Source organism: Accipiter gentilis, chromosome 32 (genome assembly GCF_929443795.1).
Source record: "Accipiter gentilis chromosome 32, bAccGen1.1, whole genome shotgun sequence".
Lineage (NCBI taxonomy): Eukaryota > Metazoa > Chordata > Aves > Accipitriformes > Accipitridae > Astur > Astur gentilis.
The window spans coordinates 13,386,341-13,408,466 of NC_064911.1; the positions used below are offsets into that span (position 1 = coordinate 13,386,341).

At 36.0% G+C, this 22,126-nt stretch overlaps 1 protein-coding gene across 1 annotated transcript in view; it reads left to right on the plus strand.

The window, feature by feature from the left end:
• Positions 1–22,126, plus strand: part of CFAP47 (cilia and flagella associated protein 47) — a 347,638-nt gene that overhangs the window by 109,276 nt on the left and 216,236 nt on the right. Inside the window, 4 exon segments of the mRNA XM_049834739.1 lie at positions 4,034–4,131; positions 4,435–4,551; positions 18,186–18,320; positions 18,765–18,877. Of these exon segments, the coding sequence (XP_049690696.1) occupies positions 4,034–4,131; positions 4,435–4,551; positions 18,186–18,320; positions 18,765–18,877 (463 nt within the window).

Genomic DNA, 22,126 nt, shown 5'->3' on the forward strand with positions numbered 1-22,126 from the left:
GGCGTCTGTATTCTATAAATGAACAAAAGAATCATGAAATACAGATTTTGCTTGGAATATGGTACAGAAGTTTGTTGTAGGTTGAATTAATTTTTTCAAGTGTAACCAGTTATCAATATTCTAATTATTTTCCCCTGAAGTTTTGAGACATTCTTTTTTCCACTGCAGCAGAGTGTTTATTGTAGCAGTTAAAGAAATAATCTCTAGCACCCTGCATGAAAGTATTTTGTAAGAGTAATGTTAAATCTCTATTGCTTCGTAAGTTAGACCAAACAACATCTTTATTTCTGCATTATTGTACATGAGCATGAAATTAAAAAAAGAAGTCTGAACTGAATACTACTAAAAGCAGCAGGTTGTAAGGTTGTTTTAGGTGTGTAGTATCTTTCTTGATGGCACACCAAATCCTTCTGAGGCTCTTTTTTTAGTTCTCATGCCACAAAAAAAGGATCATTCCCTATAGAGTATGTTTGGGTTTTTTTCTGAATGTCTACTTTCTTTATGTGTCATGTCATAAGAAGTCCTGTACAGAATTGTCTTCTAAATAATTCTTTTTGACCTGTACTTCAAGTGCAGTTTTGGATCGCTAACAGAAGACTTGATTCCTCTGTAATATTTTTTCCTTTCAAATCAGCAAAAGATAATCCTGAAGCTGAACCAAGTACTTCCTCACAAAGTACTTGGTAATGAAAAACACTTTTGGTTTTGATATTTTCTGGAAAAGGTCTTTTTTTTTTTTTTTTTTTTTTTTTTTTTTTTTTATAACTTTGTATTAAATAATTGTGGGGACCTTCTCTCCAAATAGTATAAATATACCAAACCATTAATATGTCGTAGTGATCCTGACTGGAAGATCACTGTATACAAAGGAGCTAAGTGATCCACATAGGAGTTAAGTTGAGGAGGTGCAGGCCTGTGCTGCGCCGTGCATATCGCTGGGCTACAGCACAAATTTCGGCAGCTAATTATAACAGAGGAGCCTGTAGGCAGCTCCCACCTGTGTCCCCCTGTCTTTAACTAAAACCACAGCACCAAGTTCTCACGTGAACAATCTTTTCATCTGATGGTAAAAATGATTAGCAGAATTGGTTTATTTTAACAAAATCCTATAGGAGCTAACCCTCCAACAGAGTGCGTCTGTACAGGATGCTGCATCCTGACTGGAGGTCAGTTCCAGGGCTGCACAGCTTGGGGTTCCCAGTGGCTGAAGGGATTGTAAGGTTATTTATAATAACCTATTTTTCCCTATAGCATTAACTCCAATAATTGGCAGTGATACTCTATGAAATCTTAGTGTCTGTCTTAGCGGGATCCTAATGAACCAGCACCCCCTGGTGCAAAGCATATGCACATCAAAGTTTTACTTCTGGAAATTTGCGAACAATCTTGGAAATTTCTGTAAGAATTTCACTCTTCTGTGACATATAAAGTCACAGTTCGATAAAATTCTCTTGCATGTTAGCTAGCTTATTTTATGAAAGTGAGTACTTAAAGATTAGTCTTTCCTGGAATTAATTTTTATTTGAGATTACATTTTGATATATTTACTTTGCATTAATATAGGATTCCATCTGAATGCACTTCCTACTTAATGATTTGCCCCATGGTTATTTTATTTCTTCTACTTGGTTCTTGAATAGTTTATCTCTTAAATTTAGTCTGAAGCATAATGTTTACAGCACCACAGAATAATTTTATAAGCTTACAACTAATCTGGTATAGATGAGTAGTTCTACAACCAAATTTATACCTGTAGCTGGTAATAGCTACTTATTGGCGAATTCAATTTAACTGTACTTCTTAGGGGACCAGTTGAAGTTACTTGAGCTGATGTTGATAAATTATGATCTGACATTAGCAGCAGCTTCTCTAGCTACTTTTTCCCTGTCACTAATTACAATTTTGCAATCGCACTTAATATAAAAAAAAAAAAAGGTGGATAAAGGCAATAGATGATGTATAAACTCAAGTAAAATAAGTTCTAGTAAAAGAAAACCATTCTTCAACACTATGTGGAATGTTTACCACTGTTTCAGTTTAAGATCAGGATTTTTTTCCCCAGTTTGAATGTTTTTTGCATTTGTGGCCTGGCTTTTGGACAATAACTTGCTTGGTTGCATCAGCCTGGCTGATGTCTGAAGGTACTTAGGAACCAATAAGCTTACCTTAAGAAATTTAATGATTTTCAATATACAACAGCCTACTTTCTTAGTCAGTATGGTTTTGATAGTCGTTGTTCATAGGGTACATAACATACCCCAAAATACTATCTCAAGTTTAAAACCCTTAGTAACACTCATTGAAGTGTTACATCTATAGCGTAGTGTTATCTAGTTTGTGAGAGCAAAAGATTCAGCATCATTGATGACTAAACGAGACCATTGTATTCCAAATGCATAGAGAATCTATGCTTTTCTCTCTCTTGAACTTTCATTTAGTTTATGGTATTCCTTCTGTAAAGGTAGGGACCTGTAAAATATACATGACTTGTGCCCCTGCTTTCAAGTGTTTGGTCTTGTAGAATGAAGATCTTAATAAGGACAGATTGAAATAAAGGTCTGAAATGTGTAACCTGGTGAAACATTTTATGCTTCTGTTCATTTAAACTATTGCTATGTCAAGTACTGGTGTCTCCAGATTCTTTTGCTAATGACGATATTGGGCTGTTCTGAACATCATCATATTACTATTGTTAACAGTTCGGTGTTACAAACATTTTTTATCTTTTAATGGTAACATTTTTGAAAGAAAAGAACATTTCTTTATATTATAACATTAAGATATTTATGTGTTTATAATATGTAGGAGATTTTTGATCATCCCAGATTCTGTAGCATATTGGTGTGGGGTTTTTTTCAACTTATGAAGCTTCAAACTTGGTAAACAATACACTGTCTGGATGTATAGTGAAATAAAAGCTATATAATTTGTACTGTATGAGAAAGCATGATCCCAATCTATCTGAACAACTTGCCAGTGGCTGAAATCCAGTGTTCCCTAAATTTGGGAGCTTGGACCTGAGACGGTAATGAAAACAAAGAAAATTAAGCAGTAGGTATTTTTGTAGTAGAAGTTGGAAGAAACTGCAAATAACACAACAGAGAAGTCATGACTCAGTAGTTGAATATTTGTAACAAGATTGCTCTCCTTAAAAAAGGATCATGTTTTCTGTGTTCATGCTTCACATTTACTGGCAAAATACTGGTAATTGGGTATAGACAGTGATTTAAAAATTTTCTGTTTTGGTATGTCAGTAACTTTTTGTAGAGAGTATCTCATGTTGAGAGTTTTAAAATGACTGTATTCTTCCTATGGTTTATTATTATGCTTAAGAGCAAAAGTCTGTTGTTCAAATGCTGTGTTAAATATTTCAGACATGAAATGCTTCAGATAAGAAATGCTAATAAATAAACTATATTTACTTTCTTAATAATCAGTTTTATTTTAAATAAGAACATTGGAAATATAAAAAAACATCTAACCTTGCGAGGCATAGGCCTTTACAACACAATTGTAGAAATAGTGGTCTACGTTGCAGGAATTGAGCTGTTAGCTTTCATTTATATTGCATTTGTGACAAATAATTTAATGTGACCTTAAAGAAAATCAATAACCTTTTCTTTCTTATGTGCTTAAACATTGCAACTTTAAAGGATTCATGCATATTTTCATGAGTTTCAGTACCCCTGAGTGTTATGCCTATAAAAAAAAATATAATTTACATGTTTAGGTTCCTAATCTGTGAGGTTAAGTTTAACTTACCTGCTTTCCCATCAGTTGTGATGAATACTCTTGCATGCTGTATCAGAGTGTATGAATAGTAGTTACAATATTCTAGGTGAGATTTTTCCTGTTTTCAGCAATGGGTCTGGAAGAGAATTATACCTGGGAAATTCTACATGTGAATGGATTTTTCCTTTTTCTGTTCTTTCTTCTATTCAGTCATTTCAAATTGTCATCATATCTATCAAGAATAAAATTAGGCATGTAAGGAGAGAAGAGTCTAATTCATCTTGCTCTGTTTTTAAATCAGGTGAAGTACCACCAATGAGATGGATAGTAAATTTTGACCGAGATCTTCTAGATGGCCTGGTATTGGCAGCACAGCTGGCAGCTTATTGTCCATATTTGGTAAGGACTTTTCTTAATATTGTGCAAGTTTTATACCGTTTATTAACGTAAGTGGGTTTATTCAGGCCTTATTTTCCTTTGGAACTGTTGGCTTATGTGGTTTTTAATAAAGAAAAAACCCCCAATGTTTAGCAAGTCTAGAGTGATTATTTCAGTATTAATTTTTCTTTTCTCTCGGTATATTCTTAATAGGGAATTTTAGTTCAAAATTTAGATCTTATAGATTGCTGAAGGAGTGAAAATACAAACATAGTCATTTTGCTTAGTGGAAGATCAAGAGTTTGATTTCTCTGTCTTCTCTAGATTGCTACTCACTTTGTAAGGATGTATACTACTCCAAGAACTCCTGAACAGTTTCTGCACAACTGTTTGATACTTGTGAATGCTATGCATGCTGTCAGTCTGGCTATAGACATAAAGGTAAATGATTTTACACTAGTGGTTCTAATATACTTTTAAATTCTTTTTTTTAACTTTTATGATAGTAATATTGTATATCAAATTCAAGTGAGATTTTAGTGAAGCAGTTTTGTTTCATGATGTGCTACTGTATGATGGAAACCAAAATACTGCTTCATACAAATACACTTAATTACAAGCAATTTCCATAATTCCTTGCTTTGTAGAATTGCATGTATCTAACTAGCTGAACATAAGATTAATTCAGTTCAGATTCTAGCATTGTAAATCACACAATGAAAACCTGAATGGAATTTATTATTAGCGTTCTAAAGCAATTTAGGAAAAATATGTTTAAGAACAAACATAATGCACTTCAACATAAAAACGAGTGGTAAAAAAATTATATCCATGTCTGGTGACACTTATGTGCATCTATCTAATCACAAAGGCCCACAAGGGTTCTGTCCCGGGTTTGGTGCACACAGAAGTCAGTAGTTTAGGACTACTGGTGAGAGTAACACAGTAAGCTGTCAGCTTCTGACATCCTTTTTTGGGAGGAATGTGGTGGTGTTGATGTTAGTTTCTTCTTCAATCTAGTGTTCACTTTGGATCATTTTTTATATGCTTAGTAATATGATTTATTTCTCTGTCTTTTCTTCATCGTCCTACAGCCCCAAATTTTCTATGTATGGTGCCCTTTACATATGTTGGGTATTATTTCTTTGTTCTTTTTGTTGCTCCTAAACCCAGTTTTCTCCTGCTTCAAGTCCGCATTTCTTTAACTTGCCATTTGAGAGTTATTTGTAGCTGTGGGTTCTGGTGGTATCATACAAAGATAAGAGTAAAACAAATTGGTCACAGAGGCCTGATCAATTAAAAAAGTTGCTGTCACAGCTATAACCAAGTAAAGCAAAGCTCTACGAGCTGGTCAACAAGACTTGACAAAGGCTTGTCAAACCCCAGTGCTGAGGCCCTGTAAGTTCAGTACAAGTAGAAAGCCTGTTAATAGCAATGGCAAGGCTGTATTTCAAGGTTACGTGCTCACAGGGATTCATGCTGTTTTCTTCCATGTGCTGGTTGCGTGTGTTAGTTACCAAACTGTTACTTATCTAAAATAGCAGATTCCCTCTTATTTTCCTTTTCTGCTTTGCTCGCTGAGTCATTAACAATCCTGTCCTTACCAAAACTAGTAAAAACTGTTTGATGTCACATCATTCACTTAAGAATTTGCGGAGTAATGCACCTTCCATCATGAGCAAAGTGAATGTCAGGGACTGTGATGGGCTGGGGTGGGTGTGGAGTATGTCGAGCAGGCTAGAAGACCAGAAGAGGATACAGTAGAATAGACATAGTATTCATCAGTGTATGAGGAAACTTTCCAAAGGAATTAATAGTATTAGGAATCAGATGTAGAGGTGTGCTGTGAACAAAGGTATGAAAGAAAGCTCAGTTACAACTTTTTTCTTCCCCTTTCCATTCGATTGTGTTATGATTACAGGGAAAAATTCACCCTGCTATTTCTTGTTGTATCAGCTACTGTCTTGCTCCCACATCCTGAGACAGATATGCTGTTATAAATTGCTTTGCTGTGACAGGCTAAACCGAGAAAATCTACTGGTTTGTATACTTGTGACTGACAGGAAATGTAAAAAGATAATCTAGTTATAATCCTCAAAATTAAGGCAAGTTTTGCCTCAGCTTTTAACGAGAAAAACAGGCAGTTTAGGACCTGAAGCCAGAGGCTGGATGCCCGATATGCAGAAGGAGTTAACCACATTAAAGGTGGAAGCAGGGCTCCAGGATATACTCTTTAATGCACTTAGTGTGTTTTAAGACTACAATGTTTACAATACTACAATATTATTAGTTCAGCATATTGTTGAGGTATTGGTCTTTTTTTAGATGGGAAAGTCTATCTCCATACAGACTAGGAATTTTAACAAAGCTATGTAATCAGTCAACACCAGAAGAAGGAACAGATCTTGGATCTTTGAGGTCTGTATTTTAATTTTAGCTAAGACACGTTCTATGATCAAAATATTGTAGAAAGTAAAAAAATAAAAAAATAAAAAGAAGGTAAAGGATACTTTTTGCCTAGATTTATTGGAATTCATATACACATTTCTAAGACTACTGTAGAAATTTCTTAAGCTTCTTGTTCTTAAGCAATAAAAGCAGAAAAATACATGAATCCTGTTGCTGAACTATCCTATTTAGGTTTTTCTCTCATAGTCTTGTCTCTTAAATTTAGCAGGCTAAAATGTTCCAACAGTATTGGCCAAGTTCTTGACTATCAGGCAATCACTGCTTCTGAACTTTCAGGACAGCTTTCCATTAATTAATGCAAGGATGGTGGTGATAGCACAAGCTGAGACACTTTTTAGGTCTGCAATAGATGGCACTTTCAATCACTTTAAAAATCTAAGATTCTATAATAATAAAGTTCAACTGTCTGGAATACTTCAGCTGCAAGTTTAAATGATACCTCTAACGGAGTTCAAGGCTTTTAAATCCTTTTAAGGATTAAGGTATAGGCTTAAGATGGAGTACTTTGGGCAAGAAATTCTTTGTTTCCACTTTCTAATCATGACTGACAGTTCAACCCTGGAGTATTAATGGTGTCTTTCTATGTATTTTTTTCTTTGTGTTTGATATTTTTAAGTTCTAAAACACTTTGATTTAAAGAAGATCCAATTGAAAGCCCAAAATAAAATATTGCGAGATAGGATGGTGGGTAACAGTGATATGGAGGGAATGTACATGACAAGGATAGATTAGGAGGGAAGATGCAGTGATTGGGGATAGCCAGTAGAGGAACTCATTTTGCTGCTGACTGATTTAAAATTGGGGTCAACAATACTGACAGTTATAGTTGGGACCAAGTAAAAGGGAGGATATTTTCAGACAAGCTGTAGAAGATGATGTGAGTAAAGTCAGAGAGAGTTAAGAAGCTGAAAATGAATGTGGCTGTTTTGTTGAAATGAACGGGGGCATTCAGCGTTGCTGTGGAGTAGAAAGCAGTGAAACTGGGCAATAACATGGCCATATAATCAAAAACGGGGGGTAGATGGTAACCCCAAGACTTGAGTCTGAAATGAAGGAAGGTAAGAAGATGCTGTCAGGAGCCAATAGAGAAGAGGAAAGAAATGCAACAACACAGAATTTTTTGAATTTCCAGTATATATCCAGTAAGGATTTTTACTTGAGGTAGTCTATACATTATTGTATGCACTCAGAAAGGTAACTTCCTGGCTGTCACTTAATGCTTTAGTCGTATTTTTGTTGTAATCATCTCTAAAGATGATTAACACTTTTTTGTCTTCAGTTCTCTCTACTTTAGTAAGGAGCTATTAGCTTGGTAAATATGGCAACTTCTTGACAAAAGTAATTTTAAGGAAAAGGGATTTCTTTCTTAATTCTTAGTTATTTGACTAAAATTTGTATGACACTGCAAGTATACAGATAGAACTCTGTATCTGTCTATCCACCAATCTGTAATGTAAATGCAAATACCTTGGTTTGCCTGAGATAGGAATCTAATATTGATGTGCGGTCTTAAATTCAGAAAATAGAAGAGTGAAAAAATTAGAAATCACTTTTATCTCTTAGAGTGTCAATTGTCTTCTCATATGTATCTTTCCTAGGGTATTCTGGAAATACTTGAAGTGGGTTGTAAAGGACTGAATCTTCCTAAGCATCCTTATAAAAGCGGTGGCAACAACCGTTTCCTTTGCTATGTAAGCATGATAAATCAGAGCATTAGATAAAGAACATTTGGCTGGAATTCAGCTTATTGATAATATTGTGCAAAACATTTGATACTGTCCCACACAACATCCTTGCCTCTAAAATGGAAAGACATGGATTTGATGGTGGACGACTCAGTGGATAAGGAGTTGGTTGAACGGTCGCACAGGAAGAGTTGCAGTCAATGGCTCAATGCCCAGGTGGACACCAGTGACGAGTGGTGTCCCTCAGGAGTCTGTATTGGGACGAGTATTATTTAATGTCTTTGACGGGGACATGGACAGTGGGATTGAGTGCACCCTCAGCAAGTTTGTGGATGACACCAAGCTGAGTGGTGCGGTTGATGCTCTAGAGGGAAGGGATTCCATCCAGAGGGACCTTGACAGACTTGAGAGTTGGGCCTGTGCCAACCTCCTGAAGTTCAGCAAGGGCCAAATGTAAGGTCCTGCACATGGGTCGCGGCAATCCCAAACATGGATACAGGCCGGGCAATGAGTGGATTGAGAGCAGCCCTGTGGAGAAGGAATTGGGGATATTGATGGATGAAAAACTGAACATGAGCCAGCAATGTGCGCTCGCAGCCCAGAAAGCCAACCGTATCCTGGGCTGCATCAAAAGAAGCGTGACCAGCAGGTTGAGGGAGGTGATTCTCCCTCTCTACTCCGCTCTTGTGAGACCCCACTGCAGTACTGCCTTCAGCTCTGGGGACCCCAACATAAGAAAGACATGGACCTGTTGGAGCGAGTCCAGAGGAGGGCCACAAAAATGATCAGGGGGCTGGAGCACCTCTCCGATGAAGACAGGCTGAGAGAGTTGGGGTTGTTCGGCCTAGAGAAGAGAAGGCTTCAGGGAGACCTTATAGCAGCCTTGAGTACCTAAAGGGGGCCTACAGGAAAGATGGGGAGGGACTTTTTGGAAGGGCATGTAGTGATAGGACAAGGGGTAATGGCTTTAAACTGAAAGAGGGTAGATTTAGATTAGATGTAAGGAAGAAGTTCCTCACTGTGAGGGTGGTGAGGCACTGGCACAGGTTGCCCAGAGAGGCTGTGGCTGCCCCATCCCTGGCAGTGTTCAAGGCCACCAGGTTGGATGGGTCTTGGAGCAACCTGGTCTGGTGGAAGGTGTCCCTGCCCGTGGCAGGAGGGTTGGAACTAGATGATCTTTAAGGTCCCTTCCAACCCAAACCACTGTATGATTCTATTCTATGATTCACTTGCACGATCAGATCTATTGAAACATATGGAACTGCAACAGACAAGTGATCTGTTTAGGCATGTTAAGTTTTAAGTTCACCTAAATTATACCCTTGGGCACCTCATAAACATGTTGTAGAAATGAAAGAAAAGAAAACGTATGTTTCAAAATTGGTGGTGCTTTTTACTTCCATTAGAGCAACTGAAAATTAGTTTGACCTGATAATGATCTCACCTGGGATATTTCTGGAGAAAATGTATAAGTCTGCGATAGCTATAGTCTTTTAAAAAGGATATTCATATATGTGTACAGTAGAAACATAAAAAATATAGACTTTTCAGCTTTACTTAGACACTAAAATTATTGCTTGATCTTTTTCCAGACTTGCTTTTCTAGTCTCACATTGACTTCTAGCTTATTGAAAACTTCTCTGCTGCACTTGTATAAGCAAAGCCTACATAAAATTAGGAACCTCCTTTTGTTCACAAACAGCATTGTTTCCTATATGTTTACATTTTAAGTTCAATGTTTAAGCATTACAAATCTGGAAATAACTAGTAAAGATTAAATGTATGGCTTTCTGTTTCTGAAATTTTAAGATAGTATTTTTATTACCTTCTGTTTGTTTAATATTTTTGCCATAATTTTCAGTAGTCCTTTGCAATTGTTTGGTTAAATTGGTCACCTAGGTAACATATTGTGGCCACTGATTGCAAGCATTTTCTCTTTTCTAGTTATTTGTGTCCTGCTAGAAGCTGTTCTTTGGTGTAGGATGTCTATATTTATCATTGCTTTGTAGGCTTTGTAGTGGGGAAAGCCTTGCATGATTTTTGCATCTGTTGAATAATTTGTTTCATTACGTTATTCAACTAATAATTACATGTTCAGAAAAATGGAGAGTGTTATTGCCACAAGAGGTGGTTCAGAGATCTACTACTTCCTGATATCTTTTAATAAAGTTTTTCTTTCTTCTTTTCTGTCTTAGACCTATTTTCACAAAATCAGGCGGCATTACTTGTAAGCAGTTACAAACTGTGTTCTGAGCAGTAGTACCAGCAGTACTAAAGACCAGGCTTTAGTAATATACAGGTGATTGAAAATGTGGAGAGTTGATTATGGAATTAACAGCACGGAGCTGATGGTATTATAACAGTTAAATAACTTTTTTTCACAATAGAACCAATCTACTAGGCCTTGAATTTCTTGTCCAGTTTTAACATAGTTCTAACTTGGAATATTTAGAATTTGAAGTATAATAATTTATCCAGTTTGTCAGCTTCAGCATTTTCTTTAACTAGGCAACATTAGAACACAAATAAAAAGCTAACAAGCAATCACCTAACTCTTCCAGAAACGTGAGAGGCTTTTTCGTATTTTGAGAAACTTTGTTATAGATACAATTTAAGGCATAAATCTGTTAAACTTTATTAACTGCTATTGTTTGCTAACACCATTTTTTAAAGCAAATAATGTATATAGACTATGTGAATATTCTGCTGAATGTTGTTATGAAGTACACCGATTTATTTATTTATTTATTTAATTTCTAGACTAGTAGATTACTGTCACAAATGCAGTTTTATGAATTCAGCACAGGATAAAACAGAATAACGTTTTCTGAGGGAATAAGTTCTGATCTAAGTGGAAATGAGTAGAAGTAGGTGGCAAAAGAAAGTTAGGCTTCAACAGATAATCTACTCTGGCATCTTTGCTATCTTAAATGAAAATGCAGTAAAGATGAACAGTAGAGGTGTAAAACCACAGCTATACTGGAATAACTTCTACAAATACTTGTTAACATTCAATAGCCATTACTGAGATAAGTGAATGGAAAACATCAGAATATTTTTCAGACTTCAGGTTTAAAGCTTTTGGCAGGCAAGAAGCTTTTTTACTTTGCATGGTGAGTGCATCCTAAAATTCCAACTTTAAAAAACAGTGGTGATAGAAATAAATAGAAATACAAGATATGGCATATGATTACGTCTGTGCATGAAGAGTTTATGAAATGAACCTTAAGAATTATGAGGATAAGCATTATCTAGGGAACTATGGAGAGTGACAGGGAAACTTCCTATCAGTGCCCAGTGATATACTTGCTCTCTTGGAAGGTTAGAGCAGGAGCTGTGCTAGAACTGCTGGGAGCAGGATGCAATGCTTGGCTGGGCACAGGGCAAGAAAAGAGGGGGGAATCAATCAGTAACTCTTCCTGCCTTTATGCTTTATGGAGTCAATGGATTTGCCGCCAGGGAGCTCCACTTCTGCCTTTGCTATGGAACCTCCTGCCTGTCTCTAACTTAATAAAATAGACAGGAAATTTAGAAAATTTGTAGGTTACCTAGTGAGATTTAATGCAAGATGAATTTAATATGTATATAGGTAAAAATGTGGTAAGGCTTGTCTGTTCTAATATATCTTGTCAGGTTTCTCCTTCCTGTTGTACCAAACAAAACAAAAAATTCATATTCCTTATAGTACAAAGCACACAGAACATCTTCGTGCGGGACTACAAACATTTAATTTGCAGGACTACAGGCTGAGCTGTAGTCAGTAATAAGTCTGTGAAGCTTTCAATAACTAATTCATCTCACCTTATATAGTGTTTATCCTATGGGAATGGGGTGCATCCCTTCTCTGCTTTTAGTCCATGAGCCAAGCCTTGCCATCTTTTCCAGTACTCAGACTCCCGGTGCCCCCGGCTGCTCTGCTCCTGGCTGCGGGGTGCGACGGGCCCTGGCTGGCCTCTAGCCTGTGGCGGCGTTTTATTGCCTTTGGCTACTGGCTCCCTGGCCCAGAGAGAGCAGCTGGCCATTGCTGTGCCCTGGCAACTATCTCTGCCTTTAGTTTGCCTTTCAAATTTGGATGGATTATAGCTTCACTGCCCTTTCTGGGTTTGTTTTCTCCTACCGAATTGAGGGTTCTTACATGCAAGACACAGAGCATCTCATTATAGCACAGTGCCTCACGGGCTGAAGGAGCCAGAGAAAATACTGCTGGGTTCATCTATGAGAATTCTTTAATTTCTCCTTTCCATAAAACACGATGGATGGGAAACTTCTGACTTGTACACCGATGGGAAAGAAAGGTTATTCCTGCATTGGAAACACTGTGTTGGTTTGACTCCTTGTATTTCTGAGTTTAGAATTCAGTTTATTCCAGATTTTTTGGGTTTGAAATGCAGAATTGTTTTCACCCATCTGTGACAAAAAAAGAACATCTAATTTTCCCTCTTCTCTTTTATGTCAAATATGGGTTCACTCTTGGTAGCAGAAGAGCTGGGCACCCTGTTTTGATGAGTTTTTAGGAAATGAAAGAAAAATAGTAAGTTCTTTTTATGTACTTCTTGGTGGTGTTCTACTGAATCTTTCAAAATAAAATTGTAATTTGTGTAGGCCTAGAATGGCATAAGCTGGTGAAAGTGAGCATTACTTCAAATGCTCGGTGTCATTGCATTTATTTAGAGCAAGTTCATTAAGAAAACTTAGCTTATAGCTCTATCTTTTCTTCCAGATTCTTTCTCGGTTGCACTGAACAGAACTTCAAAAAGAGTTTTCTTAGGCTGCCTTTACAGTTTTTACACAGAGGTAAAGGGAGACTGCTCATAGGCCTGGAAGAAAAAGAAATGAAGACTTCTAAGTAGACAGAAATCATATGTGGATCAGGAGGTCTCATGCTTGAGCCTGGGAAAATACTCAAGTGTATGCGTACTTACCATATAATCGTTTCCATGTAGGCATCAGCTTGTAGTGGTGTCCTTTTGGCCCATGGTCTGAGCCGATAGGCTGCTCTTAGGTTCCTATTTTGTATAAAGATTTTTCTACGTGGAATATTTGCTTTAAGCTACCGAGTTTTTTTTTACGTCATTTTGGAAGAAGGTGGCTTCACTAGAGTTTCAAATGTTTGCCCTTTACACCCTTTCTCCTCACAAAATTATTGTGTCAAAATGCAGCTTCTGCTAGCTGAAAAAAACCTTTGTTAGTTGCTGATCCATCAATCACCAAGTAGAGGCGGTTTGAGGGTGGAGCTATTAGTGCTTGTGCTCAGTGATGCATCGTTTTGTTTTCTTAGACCTCTTGCCTTAGGACTTAAATCTCAGCTGCTTTCTATGATCCTATGTTTTAGGCAGTAGATGTCAGTCAATATTGCATTTTAATAACATCAAAAGAGGAAGAAAACTCAATAAGTAATTTCTAATAAAAAAGAATTCATAAACTGTTAATGGCAGTCAGGCTTATTTCTGTATGTAAAGAACGAAATAGAGAAGAATTTAAAACAATGACAGAGAGGCGTTTAACAGTACTCCATAAATCCTTAAGCCACTAGTTTCCAGAAGCTGGCAAATCACGTCAATGGAAAGACCACTTAATATTTGCCCAGTTTCTTACACCTTTTACTCAAGCAACTGCTCTGTTGGCAGTCAGAATGGTGGGATACCCAGTCTCTGATAACTCCAAGGACATCCATAAGCATTTATATCTTGTGGATCTTTGTTCAATGTCATTACAGCTGCTTTTGTATTCTGACAAGGGACAGTTCACGAAACTGCTTTTTGCCATACCTGCAGGAGGAACTAACTAGAGGAACAAAGGCCTTTCTGCAAAATTTGAAGATGGGCTGGCTGTTGTGTTCTGTTCTTTGGAATACGTATTTACTTTTCCACAGAGCATTGGATCTTCAGCTTTTAGTAATTAGGAGGTTGAATTGGCTGGTTTGTAGAGGCACTGCAGTATATGCTCTAGTATAAAACTTTAACTTGGAAATAAAAATTAACTCAGATAGTTAAGATGACAGATATGTCTATACATCTCTCTTGCTGCACTACAGATGGTCCAGAAGACGCAAAAAAGTTTTCTCTCTTTTTCAGCCCATGTGGCTAATAAATGTGATGTCTTTTCCCAAAGTCTCTTCATTAATATTTGGGAGGCAGAGTAACTGCAGTTATTCAAAACTTTCTGATAATGAGAATGAAATTTTTACTTTGATTTCAAGGTTCCTAGTGGGAACCCACATGGGACTAGTTCTTCCTATGGAGTTGCTTTATTCAGTTGACTATTTTAGGCTTATTATCTCCCACTGATTTTTTTTTTTTTTTTTTTTTTTTTATTGCTAGAATTTTTTGTTCTTGCAAATGACCAAAAAAAAGAATTTTTAAGTAGTTATCCAAACCCATTTTTTATAGCCTTGGAGAACTATGAATGGAAGAGAGAGAAAAACATAACTTTAAATCCCATATCTATAGCTGACCATGTTTTAGGAACACTCTAAATTAAGTCATATTTTTTTCAGATGTTTCAATAATCTGGATTTTTATTCTTCATTTTATCTTCTTAATACCGAAGATGAAAATATAATCTGTACAAGAATTTTATTAGAATAAAAATATTGCTACATTTTCTTGTTATAATCTAAACGTGTAGCATTTTTCCTATCCAATAAAATAGAGACTTGGCTCATCTAGAAGCAGACGTATACTAAGGTGAAACACTAACTAATGCAAATAATATTTCTACATGGGCTCGCATCAGAGAGCAGGTGACTGACTAAATAGCTGCTCTGTTTCCTTCATCCTGCTGCTTTAGAAATAGTATCCATTCCCTTGATTAATCTGCTGGAGAGTATTGAGGTTCTGGAATAGATGGTTCATTATGAAAATTGCCTCATAAGAATCAATTAAAAAAAGATTTAAAGATTTTTTTTTTCCTCTAATGCTCCATTTAGGCAATAAACATCTAATCATGTTGAGGACAAGAATATAGTTGGTCATAAAAATAAAATAATGTGGGGGCTGAAAATGTGGTCCTGTGAAAAACCGGTATAATGTAGTTTATAGAAGAAATATTAACGTATAGAAATATTTCTTATTCTCAGAGATCCCTGGGAATTTTAATGGTATTGACAATAAGTATTAAAATGAGACTTTACTGACAAAGTATCAAAAGAAAATTAAGTTGATACAGCTTTATCCTCATAGTTTACTATTAAGAGGTTTTGCCCCTGAAAAGGTACAGTGGTAATAAAATTTGCCCATGAACAAGATATGTTATCTAGAGTGATAATTTTATTTATATGAGCAGCAAAATTTTTAAAATATTTCACAAAAGCGGTTGTGCCAAAAACCTGGGCTTCTTATTCAATATAGTTCAATTAATGTCACATTTTATTAGATGGATGCTATTTATTTACTTTTAATTTTTTTATTAATCCGATCTCCTCAAAATTGTCACATTACCATTTTTATTGCTTTCTTAACTTACCCAGAAAAGATAACCAAGGCTTCCACTGGAGCATCACATTCTCTCTCCATACTGCCACAGCTGGAGTCATCTGGCAAATTTCAGTTAGAATTGCCCTTTTCCCATGATGGATCTGACAGTATCACCGTACACTCTTCTAGCACGAGTTTTTGCTTCATATCTAATAAGTTGCGGCCTTGCTGATTTTTCAGGTTATGTTACAAGAACTTCCTTATAAAGCTCTGCTTGAGGGAAGCACGTACGTGCAGAGAAGCAGGGAAATTGTGTACTGGATTTACTGATAGCTTGCTAGTCTTGAATCAGTAAATATGTTTGTGCTTACAACGTGCGCGAGAGATTTTTGTACTTATGGAAGCTATACTTATGCAGCAGTCTCTCATCTGGAGAGATCTGTGTGCTGTTACCAACTCAGCTGTAATTTCCTGACACACAATGTGGGCTAATGTTGTGAGTGGGAAATTTTATTACTTGCAGTAGTTTTTGGAGGATGGATGATGGTGAACAGTGAGAGCAGACTAAGAGCAGTTAATTCCATGCAACTTTTGATTTCTCTTTTTGCTTACAAGCTACAGACATTTTTTCTAGATCTTTTTCCACCAATGTGCCTGCCATGTACACACTTATGAGGCAGATTCAGGTCCCCTATAGTATATACTTGTTTCTAACCAAAACTGGTGTTGTAAATAAAACTGGTGCAAATAGAATCGACGTTCTAAATAAAACTGGTATTTTTATTCTCTTCATTCCTCTTCCAGATAAACAAAAAAGGCTGCCATTTAAGATACATTTTTTTGCTTCATTTTTTCTTTTTTGTTTGTTAGTGCAAAAATTATGTAGTCTTCGATATCCTAAGTATGCCTGTGCTACAAAAGAATGTTTTATCATTTAAGACTTTTTTGTTCGTGTCCTTAGAAATGGATGTGAAACTTCCAATACTTGCTGATCAGATAAAGCTATTTTTCCTTATTGCTAATGTATTTGAATATGAAGTATCTCCTAGAGGTTGTCAAGTTCCTAGTAAGTTCAAAAACCTAGTAGTACAGCTGTTTTGTGTCATAAAGTCTTGGGATTTAGAAGTGTCTCGTACCACTTTTCTTGCTCTCTCACGTGACCATACAGATTTAAAAGACAATGTCTTTATGTATATACAATGCTTCTAAGCAATGTAGAGGTCAATATTAAAATAAGTAATAATGTGCTCTATTCTTTGAGTGGTTTACAGCTTCAAATTCATGATGTGATGAAACCATGTGAAGAAGGAGGCTTGATTCTGGAACGAAGGGATGAGTTTACCTGTAGTTAGGCACAACTCACCCAAGCTGCTTAGAGAGGGTGACAATCAGCAACAGCACAACAGATCAGGTTTTTTTGCTTGAGAATTAGGCAAAGTTTTTGCTGTAAGGTGAGGGTCTCTCAGTTATGTAAGGGGTCCAAATAAAATGTCTTGAATGAAAAAAGCACCTTTTAATAGGATAACATGTTAATGCAGTGGTTTGCTGCTTAAATCTACTCCCAAGTGTGTATATTTTTCAGTATGACTTGATATTTAATTCAGGAGAGAAATTACTGCAGTTGTAAAAGTTTATTTAGTATATTATAGACAACTTTATTATAATAACATTATATTATAAGTTACTAAGCATTAAATTTTAAAATACTTAATTTGTTTGATTTAGGAAGTACAGAATCTTATTTGTTTAAATCTGTAGCCACATCTTTCCTGCCTGTATTTGTGGGAAGACACATCATTAAGTCTCTTTACTATTTGATTAGTCTTCTGAAAAGTTTGTGCATTTGATGGAGGAGTTTCTGCCTTTCTCTTTTCAGTGACTTACCAGAATTACTGAGGACTAAAGCTTTGACGTGTTTTGCAGTTGCCATTTAAATTCATTTCTGTAAATCAAATATTTAAGATGCAGTAATACTTGCTACCTTTTGTAAAGCAATTTAGCATCTGCAGTAAAAATAACTATGTAGTTGTTAGTTGGATGGTGATGTCTTCATAAACAGTTGCAAAACTGTATCTAGGAGTGTTTGGGATGGTACTTTACATAGTATACTGAAAGATTTTAGAGGTTCTTTTTTTTTAAAGATAATAAAGACATATGTTTTTTCCAGACGGTGAATTTTACTTGCTTTTTCTATTATGCTTCATTTTAATAAAAACAACATCTGTTTCTGTTGAACTGTAGGGGAAAAAAGGTGGGTTTAGTTTTTTGCTTAGGTTTATTACCAGATCATGTCAGTGGTCTTCAAGAATTATTTTTTTGGTGCACTGACAAGATTCATATTCATCTTAGTTATGGACCTAATCCAGTTATTAAAAGTTATGTTGAAAATATTTGTATAAAAGAATTACCTTTAATTTTTTTATTCTTCAACTTCATATCTCTGAACTATACAGGCAAAATTTTAACTGAATATCTGTTTGTGTTTTTTTTTTCTTTTCAATATTAGGCCACTGACATCTGTGATCCAAACCCAGTCACAATGCTTATTCTGTGTGTCTACCTATATGAAAGTCTCCCTCACTACTTACCCAAGAACACTATAGAATTTACAGGTGCTCTCCACGCAACTGTTGTTAAACAGGTACTGATACTATTGAATTCAGATCAGTAGCAGTACAAGGTTAAAACACTGTGTGTATATATGTGTTTCTATTATGTATATACTACAACAAACAATGAATGGGTTTCATGTCATTAGGCTACTAAATATGGAAGATGGAAGCATGCATCTTCTTTTTTTTCTCTTCAGGCTTGGGATCGTGGCTTCTGCTGCTGATTTTTCCCTATGCTTGTAAGAACAGAAAAAAATCTACAAATCTAACAAATCTGAGATCAAAGATAGAGAGGAATACGAGATTAACAGGCATAGGAGTGCAGTGTACACTACAAAAAGAGTACTCAGAAAAAATGAGGTTGGATAGTCTGTGGGAAGTCTACATGCCTTAGGAAGAAAAATGATCTACCTAGTCATTTGAAGTACTTTCTTATTTTGTGATAAACTGTTTTGTTCTTGGTTTTTTGATAGCTGCGTCTGAAAAACCCAAGCAGTAAAACTTTGATATACAACGCTATTCTTGTAGGAAGAGATGCTGATGACTTCTCATTACCTAAAGGAAAGACTGTCACCATTGCCCCTAAGTAAGTAATGATTTTTTTAGTGTTATTAGTAAGTCTAGCATTATGGAAATATAAACCTACTATTTTAATAGTGGTGGAACACTAGAAACGTGTTCAACTCTAAGCAGGGCAAAACTAGTCAGTATAAAGATTAGGCTTTTTCTCCTTAACCTAGAACAAAGCCAGAGTGATTTATCAGTGGGACACTTGCAGTTTAGCTCAATAGAGCTTAAGAGCAGAATACATGCCTTCAAATCATTAGAGGAGCCATCTGTGTTCAATAAATATTTTTGTCCTAAAGTATTGTAAGCTTTAATTTTCAGTTTGGAATCTGCTGTTCTATTTTATTTTTTTTGCCTAACTGAAGTTGAAATATCTCCTCTGAAGATGATTCTCATTTTTGGCATCAATGCATTGTGGAAGCATGAGCAGGTAAAAATTATTTCTTTTAAGATTTCAGGTTTTGTTTCTTATTCTTAATTGAAGCATTAAATTGGGAATTTAAGAGACCATGACACAGGTTTGATAGTAGTGTTATGTTGCTTCTTTTTGCCCCCATCCTCCCTCCCCACCAAGACAGAAACTGTTGCAGTTGCAATGTAGTTATTTCTCTGTTTTACATTTCTGAAAGCCATCTAAGGATTGTGGAGAGATTTAATGTTGAGAAAACATTAAGTTGTTAACATTTTTGGTAGCAGAAATACTCATGGTATATTGCCATCTTTTTGTTCACTAAGTATGTTTTGCTTTTTCTGTTCTATGTGGCTTTATGACTAGATACAGGAATTTCACTAATCCCTGTTTAACTAGTGAAGACAAGAGGGATGTAGCAGTGACTCTGGCTGTCAGTTAAGAGGTTTTAAGTTTAGATTGGAAGTCTATTTAAGATATTCCTTTACAGATAAAATAGATTATGTTGTTAAAAAGGAAAACAAAGGTCAACTTTTGTATGAAAAGAAACTGTGAAAAGAAGAAAAATTTCAAATACATATTGTCAAATTCAAGAAGACTCAACATAAATACAATGCTCTTTAAGGATGATCAATATTTCAGTACTAAATGACATAGTTACTGTAAATATATGCATAAGGGACAACAAATAATGATATGTTTTCAGCGAGCTGTGAGGCTGATTTGATTCCATTTTCTTTGCAATTATTTCAAATAAGAATTAACATAAAAATGTAAGCCTTGAAAATATCATGTGTTTCTCTGAAAGGTCAATGCCATGGCTGTTTTCACTTCACCTTTGAAAAAACAACCCCAAACCCAAGACACAAGTAAATGTGGGCAACCTTGTCATTGAGCCTCTTGGAATTATATATAGCAGCAAACATTTGAAAAAATGCATAGAAATAAAAGCTTGTGGAAACACCAGTCATCCACTGGTGACCTCTGCAGAGTTTATAATGTAACCTTACTTGTAATCTTGGTCATTAAATGAAAAATAGGTTCTTTGTAAGTAATAGTTGCCTTAATATTCTGCTGGAAGTGTTTGAGAACTCCAAGCATCGGTGGGGTGGGTGAGAGTCTTGTAGGTGCTTTATATTAGATCATAATATCATAGGTGGGTTTTGAAGTGATAGTAACATGAATAATAAAACAACACCTCTGTTTAATTGATTATATTTAGGCTTATGGCTATTAGTGCTGATTGATATTCAGTTGTGTAAGGTCAAAAAAATGGTAGAGGATTTGTAGGAGAGAATGTTCTGTTTTCTTTGGAAAGAATGCCTTCAGAGAAACTCAGAAATGAGGTAGGCTTGTAACAGACTTCTAGAAAAAAAGAAATATATTTATGGCCTAAATAAAAAGTGAGGGAGAATTTTCAGCGTATTCAGTAAGAAATTTGATGTGGGTGTATTAGTAAAACTTAATGGAGTTATTTTTTGATGGGCATGACTATAACATATTTAGGAATAAAAGATGTTAAAATAGCTAAAAAGAGGTGCTTCACATCAAAGTTATTTGTTCTACCTTTAGAAGTAAATAACCCATAAATATGGGATTGGAGGCAGATGAATAAATGTGTTAAAAATCACTAAAAATTAGGAAAGCCTACTTGCCATATCAGAGAACAGGAGTCCTAGTTTAAAAACAGGAGTTATACTTTAAAAAAAAACTTTCTGAGTATCTGTAATGGTTCAGACAACTTAAGATCAGATATCTCTGCATCTTCGTTCCCCTGAATTGAAACTGTTCCTTAGAAATTTATGAATATTATATATAAATATGGCTATGCCTTCACCACTAAGTTCATCTTTCATTGCAAGCTAGCTTGATACTAGCCAGCTTTTTTTCCCCTGAAACAACAGGTACTTTAGAGAAACCAATGAACAAGAAGCAGTTAAAAATAGCAGCTATTGCCTTGTGAAGGCCTGCTGCAGGCCTCCAGTCAAGTTGTCAAGCTTGCTTTGCCAAAGTTTCAGGGTAAAAGGTCACAGGAAATATTAGCAGTTTGGAGAATATTCACTCAGGAGAGTTCAGGCAATTACAGCTGAAAAGATGAACCATAGCCTCGATAAGGAGGCTAAAGAAACTGAAACTTGTCAGTCTTCTGATTGGAGAGCTGGAAGACTTTAAGACAGACATGTCATGTATAGTGAGTGACTTGTCTGTAATTATCTGCCAAATATCTATATTCCGATATTTAGAAGTAACTATAATTGGATTTAAGATGACTGCACGTCACTATAATCACTAATGAAGAATAACTGTGCCTGACTAATCCTGTTGGACCTGCTGGGTGAGCCCACTTGGCACAGAGGATTCCGTAGATGAAGGCCCAGGCTGAAAGAACTGTGTTTACTTTCCAGGAACGATGAACTGCAGGAAACCGATAAGCTAAAGAGATCAGGGAAAAATTTGAGCAGAAAGGCAAAGGGTAAAGAAGAGGAGTGACTTAAATATATTTAGGAAGCAGTGATGCAGCATTAGACAGAGATGCCAATGATTTTAAACTACTAATAATGAAGTGACAGAAATGTGTTATATATGTCTGTCTGTATTTTCAAAGAAGAGTGACAATGTATACTGTGGTCCATTGCTAGCTGGAGAAACTCAAAAATGGCTGTGGTGGGGTAAACTTGGCTGGCTGCCGGACACCCACCCAGATGCTCTCTCACTCCTTCTCTTCAACAGGACAGGGGAGGAAAAATTGCTAAAAAAGGTTTGTGGGTTGAGAGACGGGGAGACTGCTTACCTTACCAGTCACCATCACAGGCAAAACAAGCTCAATTTAGGGGGAATTATTTTAATTGAAAATGAATT